Source organism: Pan paniscus, chromosome 7 (assembly GCF_029289425.2).
Source record: "Pan paniscus chromosome 7, NHGRI_mPanPan1-v2.0_pri, whole genome shotgun sequence".
Classification (NCBI taxonomy): Eukaryota; Metazoa; Chordata; class Mammalia; order Primates; family Hominidae; genus Pan; species Pan paniscus.
The window spans coordinates 63,289,789-63,302,824 of record NC_073256.2 but is presented as its reverse complement, the minus strand read 5'-3'; the positions used below and the strand labels follow the sequence as shown (position 1 = coordinate 63,302,824).

Here is a 13,036-nt window from a genome sequence, read left to right as displayed (position 1 = left end):
CTGGCCCCTTTCTTCTTTTTAAAGTTGAGCTAATTTGACTAAAATTTATTCTAAATATCAAGTTAATGACATCACATAAATTTTAATATTTAGTATTTTTATTATCAGTTGTAGATATTTTTAAATTGTCATTATTTCTTTTTTGATCCAACAGGAAGTATTTTTCAAATTTTATAGGGATTTTAAAATATATGTTTTTGTTATTAACTCTTACTGCATTCATTGTATGTTGCTATACATATTACTCCCACAAATTTGAAGCTTAAAATACAAACATTAATTTTTTTCATAGTGTATGTGGGTTAGAGGTTCATCATCTTGACAGCAGTCAGTTAGTGCCAGATCCTGTTCTATTTGCATTCTTCTCCTCAAAAGGCCCTTAGGAGCTAGGCTATTATTATCCCTATTTAGCACACAGAAGACTGTAGATCAGAAAGGTTTACTATCTTGCCCAAAAACCATACAACATTAAATAAGCAAACTAACAATAAAATGAAATGATATATAAGCATATTTGATATAAATATCTCTTTAAATTTATAAAAGTGGGGAAATACCAGCCTAATTTCCAGAGCTAAACCTCCATCAGAATTCAAGTGCAGGTGAAATTGATTTATATACCACTGTAGTCAGCAATAAGGAATAAATCATCAGTCTAAAGCACTGTGTTCTAAGAGAACTCTCTGCAAGGATGGAATAAATGTTCTATGTCTATGTTGACTAATGTGGTAGCCACTAGCCATATGTGGCTACTGAGCACTTGAGATGTGGCTGATGTGACTGAGGAACTACATTTTTAATTTTATATAATTTTAATTAGTTTAAATATAAATAATCACATGTGGCTAGTAGCCACCCTATTGGACAGCACAGTTTAAAGGCCTACAGAACTGGAAGAACCAAAAACTATGAATACTTAAAAATTGGTTAATCAACCTTTCAAACACAGTAATTAAAAAGTGATGAATTTTTAAAGTGACTAGGGAAACCACGGCATAAATAAATAAGAGGTTATTTGAAATAGCCTTCAATTTAAAGCTTTTCCAAATTACGTTCTATAAAAAAATGCAAAAAATTTATGTTTTATCCAACACTAATATTCACAGAGTATTAATAGGTGTTTCTCAAAAATTAGCACTATCAACAAAATGTTAGCAATATTTTCTCTGAAATGTATTTTAACATATCAAAACCATACATAATTACTACTGTGTTCAATCTCCTTGATAATATGATATTTTACACCCAAGAATGCCAGGGAATCCCTGAGTGGTCACCTGATGCAGAAAGACATGATTTTAGGTCCTCACCTTGTGTATAAGCAGTATTTAGCAGGTGATATGCAGAAGAATGTATCGCCTATTTTAAGACAACTAGTCTTGACATTTCCACAGATATGTATGACATTATTTATTTAATTTGTAGTGGCTATAAGATATTTATATAGTACAAACTAATTTCTCATGGTTCTGTGACTGAAGGAAATTTTATATAAGAATTAGGGTTCTGTAGCTAATAATTAGGTCTAGTCCAAACGAGTAAAAAGCTAGAATACTTCAAAATGAAGATGAACGACAGTGGTCTTTGGTTTCTATAAAAATGAAAAGGTGAGCTAAAATAAAACAATTAGTGTTCAATCCTACTGACCTAACCTCAGGGATTAAAGGCCAGAAAGAAAGTATGGTGTAAGTAATTTGTTTCTTTCAGCATTTTGAAGATATATCCCAGTGCCTTCTGGCCTCCATTGTTTCTGATGAGAAGTCAGCTAGACTGTCACTGGGGCTCCCTTGTATTAATATATGATGAGTCATGTTTCCTTTGTTGTTTTCAAGATTTTCTCTTTATCTCTGGTTTTCCACATTTTGACTTTGAGGTGTCTGGGTGTATGTAATATGTTACAAATTTTAACTTATTAAAATTTTGCATCAAATTTGGTAAGTGCTCAGCCATTATTTCTTCAAATATTTTCGGCATCATTCTCTCTCGCACTCTCATTACACATATTTTGGTGCACTTAATCATGTCCAACATTTTTATGAGGTTCTCTTTCATTTCCTCCATTCTTTTCTCCCTTTCAGATTGCATAATCTTAATTTCTTGTTTTTTTTTGAGACAGGGTCTCACTCTGCACCCAGGCTGGAGTGCAGTGGCACAATCTTGGCTCACTGCAGCCTCGACCTCCCAGGCTCAAGTGATGCTTCCACTGCAGCCTCCCAAGTCCACCACACCTGGCTAATTTTTTTTTTTGTTTTTTGTAGAGATGGGGTTTTCCATGTTGCCCAGGCTGGTCCCGAACTCCTGAGCTGAAGTGATCCACTAGCCTTGGCCTCCCAAAATGCTTGGATTACAGGTGTGAGCTGCCATGCGCAGCCTCATTATCTTAATTTCAAGTCCACGAATTCTTTGTTGTGCTGTCTCAAACCTACTATTGAGCCCTTCTGGTGAATTTTTCACTTTGGTGGTTGTTCTTTTCAACAACAGAATTTCTATTTGGTTCTTTTCATAGTTTGTATCTTTTTATTGACACTCTGTTTGATAACATATGTTCCTTTAATTCTTTAGACATGGTTTCCTTTAGTTCTTTGAATATAGTTATAATGGCTGGTTTGAAATCGTTTGTTGGCTAAATCAAACATCTGGACCTCTCCAAATGCAGTTTCTATTGCCTGCTTCCCACCTACCCCCACTAGTCTTCCGGGCTTGCCTCTCTAGCATGAAGCCTCCAACCTATGGGTGAGCTGGAGTGGGACAGTCAGGTCCGTATTCTTGGCCTGACTCATTTGCTGGGTGATGAGAGATGCTGGAGGCTGGCCATGAAGGGTGAAATGTACCCTACACTGGGGGCTGGGGGAAGAGGGGACCATCTTCTTGACTGGACCCCCTGGAGTAGAGCCCCAGGTTAGTCTCTAGAAAATGAGTTTGGATGGTGGGGGAGTGGGTCGTGGCTCACAGGCCACACACTTGCCGTTCTCACTTAGATTTAGTAGTTACTTTTGATTCCATTCATAGAATGTTTCTCCATTTGCTGTATGCCCTTAGGACAATTTCTAGAGATTTTAAATGCTTGTCTTTCATAATTTTCTCCAGCTAAATGTTTGTTGGAGAGAGAATCCACTGTGTCCTCATTCTGCTATTCTGAAAGTTGGTCTTCTGTTTCTTTGATTTATTTCCATTGGAAATAAAGATTCTCTAGATGATTAGCATGTGTCATGTGAGAAAACAAAATGGCTCTTTAGCCCTTATTTATAAGTCTTGAGAGTATTTGGAAACTATCCATTCTGAATTCGTAGAGAAGTGTGAGCTGTTATTTCTTGAGACATCTTGATTTGCTTGAACACAAGAAATGAGCCAAGTACAAAATTGCCAAGCCAGATAATGGAAGTGCAACACATGCAGTGAGGCATGAAGGGCTGCAGAGCCATGAAGTAAGTGTCACAAGATCCTTAATAACAAAAGCACTTGGGGGTTTGTCATTGTGCTCCAAAATAGTGCCTTGGCCTTCTTAGGGTTTCTAGTAAATCAATGATCCATCCGTTCATGTGCTAAATACAGCAGGACTGCCTCCTGGATAGGCCCTCTGTGAGGTGCTAGGTACAGGGTAGTGGGCAAACAGTCCCTGCCCTCTGTGTTTCTTGGCAAGAGAGACCAATCACACACAAATGTGCAACTACAGACTGTGTGAGTGATAGGAAGGAAATAAAGAGTGCTGTGAGAGATAGCACTGGGGTGGTGGGATGGTCTAGTCAGGCTCATCAGGGAAGGCTTCTTAAAGGAAGGTGACCTTTAGGCTGAGCCTAAAGAGAGAGAAGCAACCAGTTATGCAAAGGCTGAGAGAACACTGAAAATAGAGAGCATAGCATGTATGAAACCCTAGGACGGGAAAGAGGTTTTCCATGGCTGAGAAACTGGAAGGAGGCTAGAAGATAATAAGAAAGACAAGACAGGTGTCTTAGTCCATTTGAGCTGCTGTAACAAAAATACCACAGACTGGGTGGGTCATAAACAATAGAAATGTATTGCTCACAGTTCTGGAGGCTGGGAAGTCCCAGATCAAGGCACCAGCAGGTTTGGCATCTGGTGAGGGCCTGCTGCCTCACAGACAGCTGTCTTTTCAAAGCAACCTCCTATAGCGGAAGGGTCAATGACTCTCTTGGGCCTCTTTTATAAGGATGTTAATCCTAAAGGCCCCACCCCCTAATACCTTGCAGGTAAAGATTTCAACATATGAATTTTGGGGGAGACGCAAACATTCAGACCATAGCAATAGGAGAAAGCAGGGATAAGAGGAAAGACTATTTATTGCATTATTCTTAATTTAAAATTAAACATATTTATGAAAAATTAAAAATTTGATAAAAATTATTTTCTCTTGGAAGGAAGGGAATAATGGCATTGGTGAGGGAAAGGGTTTTGTGGGGAGTTTGCTTGAAGAGAGAACTTTTAGACAGTCTCCTTAGGCCCAGTGGGAGTCCACTGCCCTAATCAATGACAAATGCCTGAGAGGAAGGAGTGAAGGTGCAAAGTAGTGCTCACTGGCTAGTATGTTTTCTTTTGTTTATATAGTGTTAAAAGTTTTCAGAAACTAGTAACTAAAATTAAGAACTGGAAGACTTTACATAAAATTCAACTTTCTAGTTATCTTGAGAAACTTGCAACCCTGGTAGCACTAGGTCAACACCCACAGTGGCTGCCTCAGGATGAGGCATGGGCTTGTGAGTCCATCCTGGTGCCCTCCCCTCCACGCCTGGTCCCAGTCCTCAGATGCTGCCACCCTCTTTGCCTCTTTGGCTTCTGTCAGCATGTGAGAAGGCATTCGAGAAACATTTCAAGGCAGAGACTGGAGAGCACAGTTGTGAGTAAGGGATGCGGCACAGAGCGCCTGCACTGGCCTGAGGTTCGGAGGAGGTGAGTAGGTGTGGAGAGTGAAGAGCAGCCTCGGCATCAGGCATAGGATGGGCCTCATTTCAGAGAACAAGGAGCTGTGGAAGAACCCAGAGGCTGCTCAAGTGACTCGAGGCAGGATGCAAGTGAGAACGGGGCTGACTAACACAGAACTGGGAAGGGCAAACTGCTCTATGGAGAATGTGACTCAAACCAGCAGGGCAGGAGCATTGGGATCCCAGCTCTGCCACTATCGACAAGGAACAGAAGCTCTCTGGGCTGAGAGTCCTTTTATAAGACAAGTGGATATTCTCTAGTAGTCCTTTCAGTTATTTTTGTTTAAGGAACGTTAAATCTTTGTGTATCTATAGAGAAGGCTGCAACTGCAGCTGCAGCTCAGGCACCAGCACCCAAGCTCACGGTGTGTGGTTGTGCTCTGCAAGACAACCAGCAGACACCAGCACGATCCTTAGTAAGCTCTGAAATATTGGGAACCAGTGGCTAGCCAGGCCACAGCGGGCTCAAGAGATCTGACATCTTAAAGTTATGTGATTAATGTTCATAAAACGGAGCTTCCACTTTGGGAAGCAGTTGAGTACATTCCTTTGCTGTCCTGCCATAGAATACCCACTGCCAAGGCAAAGGTATGCATCCAGTACACCACACTCTCCGCTGCTAGCGATCTTGAGCTAAGGCCTGGGCTGCAGGCGACTTCTCTGCCCTATACAGCACTGAGCATGGTTGGTGGGTCCCTTATACCTGGTGTGAGGGGATGCTGCTATCTATAGGAGTGATTAACTTAGATAAGTGCTTAGAACAGCCATGATAAAATATCTCACAGAGAAGTAGGACATGTGTGTTTAGAATGAGAGTCTCACAACTGCACTGATTCCATCAGCCAGAGAGCCATTCAAAACTTCTTGGAATAAGAGTCCGCCAAGTGAATTCCACTTATTTAATGTTTAAGATCAATGCTTCTCCCACAGACACACCCCAATAACCCCCACTTTCATGACTATAAGACGGTGGTGCAGGGGAGCAGGCACCACATGATACGAATGGACACGGACACTAGGAGTTTGGGTACCTGCACAATCCAGATTATGTGAATTTGTTTCACACCCAGTTAAGTGCCTGCATCTCTTCTGTGCTCAAAATCTTGGTTTCCTTCACCTACCAGACAAATGCGCATTGTTACACATGTAGTTAACTGACAAGAAAATAGGATTCCCTCTCATTAAGGGCCGGCTCTCCTAAGTCCTGAAGCCAGGTGTCTGCATTTTTATAAAAGGCCTAATCTCATGGGAAGGGGCTCACAGGAAGGTGCTTGAGAGTGGCACAGGGCATACCATTTCACATAGATGCGGCCTTATGACGGTGACCTCATCATTCAGCTACGGCTGTTTTGCTTTGTAAGGTAAAGCTCCATTGTGGGTAAAGCAATACATAACCATTAGAATACCATGTCTACAGCGGGTCCCTGCCCCTAGCCACCCACACTTCACCCCTCTCAACTGGGAAAACAAGGCAGCAGTCAGAAAGTGGTTCCAGGGGAACAGGGTAGCAGCAGAATCACCTGTTTCAGCCATCAGCTGCCATTCCGCAGGACTTTGATTCTGTGCATTTCTGAGCCATGAGGGTGAGGCCTGGACCATGTTGGAAGAGCCGATTAAAACTGGTGCCAGATGAAACCACATTCCACAGTGCATTCCCAGCAACATAAAATAATACAGATAAGAGGTTCCCTGTTCACGTTGGAAGTATAAAAGTCCATTATGAAGTGAATATTTGTCTTTAAGAATTTTTTTTCCTTTTCTTACCAACTTAATGTCCATTATGCCAATTAAAGAATATTTCAAAAACTGTAAAAATACGTCTTGTTTATCTGTAAAGGCAACAGAACAAATCACAAGGAATAAAAAAATAAAACTCTTAATTTTGTAGGGGAAGTTGTGGGAGTACAATTTAATTTCTCTTTTAAAAAAGTTTTAACTGTCCCTTCCTCCTTTCCAAAGCTACGTGTTTTCCCTTTCTTTCATTCACTGGCTCAGTTTCATAGCTACACGAATGAAGGACAGCGAGAGCACAGCAAACGTGTGTGCCTGCGCACGCATGTGCTGAGAGGGCAGATTAAGTGGCTATGTGGGATGTTTACGTGAGTTATGGGAGCAGTTCTTAGCAGTCCACCAAGAATTCCCGGAATCGGAGTCAGGCCCGGCTGTTTCATTCTAGGTCACTGTCAACTTAAGCAGCCTCTAAAGATCAACAAAGACCTGCCCTCCACTTTATAATCTCTTACGAAGCTTCAACCCAAGGAAAAAAACCAAGGAATCAGAGGATGAAGTGATAAGAAGAGAGAGAGAAAAAAAGGGAGCATGGGGACAGAAGAGGGCTGGAACCTGAGCGCAAGGGAGCCGCTGAGAAAAGGCGGGGGCGAGAAGGGCCAGAGCGAGGGCGGGGCGGGGTGGGGGCGGGGACGCATTGGGGGCGGGGGCCTCGCCCACTCCTGTAGCCGCCTGGGAGGAGGGCCGACCGGGAAACCAGAGACAGCAGGACATTGTGTTCTTCTTCTCAAAAACAACCAGCCTCTGCGCTCCCAAAGTAAACAGTTAATCCTGTTGTTTATCTTTTTAACATGAGATGTTAGCACGACTTCTACTGCACAGAAATGTTTTTTATTCATTTAAAAATCATATTTTCTCTTTGCTGAAATAAAAATGTGACATGTAAACTTTTAAATATCAATGAACCGAAAGGAATAACAATCTTACTTTGCTAAAAGTAACAACCAAAAGAAGAGGAAAAAAAACCTCAGCCTTTTTCCCCTTCTGAGACAAGGCCACCCTCCGTCTCCCAGGCTGGAGTACCGTGCTGTCATCTCGGCTCCCTGCAGCCTCAACTCCTGGGCTCAACTGGTCCTCCCACCTCAGCCTCCAGAGTAGCTGGGACCACAGGCGCACTCACCGCCTCGCCCAGCTAATTTTTGTATTTTTGGTAGAGACGGGGCTAGGCCATGTTGCCCAGGCTGGTCTCAAACTCCTGGACTCAAGTGATCCACCAGCCTCAGCCTCCCAATGTGCTGGGACTGTAAGTGTGAGCCACTGTGCCGCGCTGAGAAGGGTCTTTTCTTTTTTTTTTTTTTTTTTTGAGATGGAGTTTTGCTCTTGTTGATCAGGCTGGAATGCAATTGCGCTATCTTGGCTCACTGCAATCTCCACCTCGCCGGTCCAAGCGATTCTCCTGCCTTAGCCTCCTGAGTAGCTGGGATTACAGGTGCCTGCCACCACGCCGTGCTCATTTTTTGTATTTTTAGTAGAGATGGGGTTTCACTACGTTGGCCAGGCTGGTCTCGAACTCCTGACCTCAGGTGATCCACTGGCCTCGACCTCCCAAAGTGCTGGGATTACAGGCGTGAGCCACCAAGTCTGGCCGAGAAAGGCCTTTTCCATACTCACACACCATCTTTATTGTAGAAAAACATTGTGCTGCTGAGATTAACAACAACAACAACAACAACAACAACAACAGTAACAAAACCCTGCTGCAAGCTTGGTCTTTAAGGAAGACACATAAAACCTCTGACACAACTGGTGCCAGTCTGGACTTTGATTTGTTTATTGCCGGTGAATATCGAACTATTTTTTTTTTTTGAGACAGAGTTTCTCTCTTGTTGCCCAGGCTGGAGTGCAATGGCGCAATCTCGGCTCACTGCAACCTCTGCCTCCTGGGTTCAAGCGATTCTCCTACCTCAGCCTCCCGAGTAGCTGGGACTACAAGCATGTGCCACTATGCCCAGCTGATTTTGCATTTTTAGTAGAGACAGGGTTTCTCCATGTTGGTCAGGCTGGTCTCAAACTTCCGACCTCAGGTGATCCGCCCACCTCGGCCTCCCAAAGTGCTGGGATTACAGGTGTAAGCCACGGCACCTGGCCAAGACATCGTATAATTTGATAGACATTTGCCCATGGAACAAGTTTTCAAAGATACCTCTTTTGCCTTTTTTTTCTTTTTCTTTTTCTTTTTTTGAGACAGGGTCTCAATCTGTTGCCCAGGCTGGTGTGCAGTGGCATGATCACGGCTCAGTGCAGCCTCAACCTCCTGGGCTCAAGTGATCATTCCACTGCAGTCTCCCAAACGGCTGGGACTAAGGCCTGTGCTACCGTGTCCAGCTAAATTTTTAAATTTTTTGTAGAAATGGGGTCTCGCTATATTGCTCAGGCTGGTCTGGAACTCATGGGCTCAAGGGATCTTCCTGCCTTGGCTTCCCAAAGTGCTGGGATTGGAGGCAAGAGCCATTGCTTCAAGCCTGCCTTTTTATTAATTGAAATTTTTATTGAGTTAATTGTAGAGTCACATGCAGTCCTAAGAAATACCACAGAGAGAACCCCTGTACACTTTACCCAGTTACCCCAACAGTATAAACTATATGTACTAGTAAACAATAGTACAATACCACAACTAGGATATTGACATTGATAAAACCTGCCACTCTTTAACTTGTATGTGTGTCACATATTTAGTTTGATACAGTTTTATCACCTGTGTAGGATCCTGTACCTTCTACCACAGTCAAAATACTGAACAGTTCCATCACCATAAGGGTCCCTCAGGCTGCCCTTTAATAACCCACCTCCTTCCATCTCCCAACCCTCATGACTAACATCAGAAAAACATTCATCTGTCCTCTCTTCTAAAATTTTTGCCATTTCAAAAATGTTATAAAAATTGAATCATCCAGTATACAATTTTTGGGATTGGATTTTTTTTTTCCTCAGCACAATTCCCTGGTAAGTAAAACAAGCTATTATGCCTTTTATTTTTATAACAGCTTTACTGAGGTGTAATTCACATGCCATAGAATGGACCTGTTTATATTGTAGCAAAATACACATAACATAAAATTTACCATTTTAATCCTTTTAAAGTGTACCACAGTGGCATTAAGTACATTCACAATGTTCTGCAACCATCAGCACTATCTAATTCCAGGATATTTTTATCATCCCAAAAGGAAACCTCCATCCATCAATTACTCCTATTCTCCCCTCCCCTGAGTCTCTGGCAACAATTGATTGGATTTCTGCCTCTATGGATTTGCCTGTTCTAGTTATTTCACATAAATGGACTCATATGATATGTGGCCTTCTATGTCTAGCTTCTTTTCACTTAGCATGATGTTTTCTAGGTTCACTCATGTTATAGCATGGATCAGTGTTTCATTCCTTTTTGTTGCTGAATAATATTCCATTACATGGATATATCACATTTATTTATCTTCTATCAGCTGACAGATATTGCAGTTGTTTTGACATTTTTGCATTGTGAGTAATGTTGCCATGGAGTGACTCTGTAGAAGTTACATGGATATACGTTTTCAATTCTCAAGAGTATATACCTAGGAGTGAAAATTCTGGGTTATATGGTAATTCCATGTTTAACTTTTTGGGGAACTGCCAGACTGTTTCTCAAAATGGCTGCAACATTTTGCATTCTCACTAGTAGTGTGCCAAGATTCCAACTTCTCCACATCCTGAATTTATCCATACTTGGTATTGTCCTTCTTTTTATTATTGCCATCCTAGTGACTGTGAAGTGGTATCTCACTGTGGTTTTTATTTGCATTTCCCTAGTATCTAATAATGTTGATCATCATGTGCTTACTGTCCATTTGCATTATCTTTGAATAAATGTCTATTTGAATTTTTTAACCATCTTTTATTTGGGTATCTTTTTATTGTTGAGTAGTAAGTGTTCTTTACATATTCTGGATACAAGTCCCCTATCAGACTAGTGATTTGCAAATTTGTTTTTTGAGACGTTAAAGTTTTTAATTTCGATGAAGTCTCATTTATGTATTTTTTCTTTTGTTGTTTATGATTTTGGTGTCACATCTAAGAAACCATTGCCTAATATGTACGGTTAGGAAGATACAGTCCTACATTATCTTCTGAGAAATTTAGTTCTAACATTAGATCTGTGATTCATTTTGCAGTAATTTTTGTGTATGGTATGAGGCAGGGGTCCACCTTAATTCTTTTATATGTGGATGCCTAGTCATTCCAAAACCATTGATTGGAATGACTCTTCTTTCTCCATTGAATTGCCTGACACCCATGTCAAAAATCAATGGACCATAAATGTAAGGCATTATGCCTTTTTAAGAACATATATATCTTTAAAGACTTAAATGTTAGACCCAAAACCATAAAAACCCTAGAAGAAAACCTAGGCAATACCATTCAGGACATAGGCATGGGCAAGGACTTCATGTCTAAAACACCAAAAGCAATGGCAACAAAAGCCAAAATTGACAAATGCGATCTAATTAAACTAAAGAGCTTCTGCACAGCAAAAGAAACTACCATCACAGTGAACAGGCAACCTACAGAATGGGAGAAAATTTTTGCAATCTACTCATCTGACAAAGGGCTAATATCCAGAATCTACAATGAACTCCAACAAATTTACAAGAAAAAAACAAACAACCCCATCAAAAAGTGGGCGAAGGATATGAACAGACATTTCTCAAAAGAAGACATTTATGCAGCCAAAAGACACATGAAAAAATGCTCATCATCACTGGCCATCAGAGAAATGCAAATCAAAACCACAATGAGATACCATCTCACACTAGTTAGAATGGCAATCATTAAAAAGTCAGGAAACAACAGGTGCTGGAGAGGATGTGGAGAAACAGGAACAGTTTTACTGTTGGTGGGACTGTGGACTAGTTCAACCATTGTGGAAGTCAGTGTGGCGATTCCTCAGGGATCTAGAACTAGAGATACCATTTGACCCAGCCATCCCATTACTGGGTATATACCCAAAGGATTATAAATCATGCTGCTATAAAGACACATGCACATGTATGTTTATTGTGGCACCATTCACAATAGCAAAGACCTGGAACCAACCCAAATGTCCAACAATAATAGACTGGATTAAGAAAATGTGGCACATATACACCATGGAACACCATGCAGCCATAAAAAAGGATGAGTTTATGTCCTTTGTAGGGACATGGATGAAGCTGGAAACCATCATTCTCAGCAAACTATCACAGGGACAGAAAACCAAACACCGCATGTTCTCACTCATAGGTAGGAATTGAACAATGAGAACACGTGGACACAGGAAGGGGAACATGACACACCGGGGCCTGTTGTGGGGTGGGAGGAGGGGGGAGGGATAGCATTAGGAGATATACCTAATGTTAAATGACGAGTTACTGGGTGCAGCACACCAACATGGCACGTGTATACATATGTAACAAACCTGCACATTGTGCACATGTACCCTAAAACTTAAAAGTATATATAAAAAAAGAACATATATATCATGCCAGTCGTATTAAAAGATAATGTCTTATATGAGTGTAGGTCTTTAAGAAAGAAAAGAGTCTAAACTTTCTCAAGAGGATCAACCAGAGTTTTAGTTTATCATTGGCAAAGAGTTATATGAGTGCATCTATATTTCGTAGGGTACACAGAATAAAATCACTGCTGCATTTATTTAGGCCAATAAATACAGAGCTAATGTAACTGGCCAGTATCTCTCTTTCTCTAGATCTGTTACTTTACCATCATTATGCAGAGATCCCTCTTGAAGAATGCCCCACTGTTCTCCCAGTCACTGAGTCTCAAAACCTGGGAGTACTCTATTTCCTTTCACATCCAGTTGCTGTAACCTGTCTATTTTCCCTCCGCATCACCTTTTTAATATTCTCCTCCTCATCCCCATTGTCATGGTCTTGTCTTGCTTGTGGCCCTTCCTGCCACCTACATGGATTAGGCAGGTGCTTCCCAACCTGTCTCTTAACCCCTGTTCTTTCCTTTCTTCTAACCCCTCCTGCAGGTTGCTGCTACAGTGCTCCTTCTTATCGAATAGAGTTAATCATGTCACTCACCTGGCCGGAGAACTTTGGGAGTATCCCAATGGCTCCTGCATGCCTCTTGGTACACACATGGTGGGGCCTAAGAAGATCAAGATGCTGCTACCACGCCCCTATCTGTCTTGGCTCCCGCCTGTTCCCCTCATGGAATCTGATAGTCCTTGCCACTCCCACTCATCTAAGTATCATTTTTCAAAGTCAAACTGAAACTCCATGTCTTATATGAAGACTTCTCTTATTCCCATAGTGTAAACAATTCTTTTT

General features: G+C 41.5%; 1 protein-coding gene across 14 annotated transcripts in view; it reads right to left on the bottom strand.

The window, feature by feature from the left end:
• Window positions 1–13,036, bottom strand: part of SPIDR (scaffold protein involved in DNA repair) — a 475,882-nt gene that overhangs the window by 69,151 nt on the left and 393,695 nt on the right. Inside the window, exon 1 of one of the 14 annotated variants that reach the window (XM_034966048.3) lies at window positions 12,788–12,952. The exons of the other annotated variants lie outside the window; for them this stretch is intronic. Coding sequence (XP_034821939.1) covers window positions 12,788–12,846 — 59 coding nt within the window. The 5' untranslated portion in view covers window positions 12,847–12,952. Of the gene's footprint in view, window positions 1–12,787; window positions 12,953–13,036 lie in introns of those variants that run through there. 14 annotated transcript variants of the gene reach the window in all.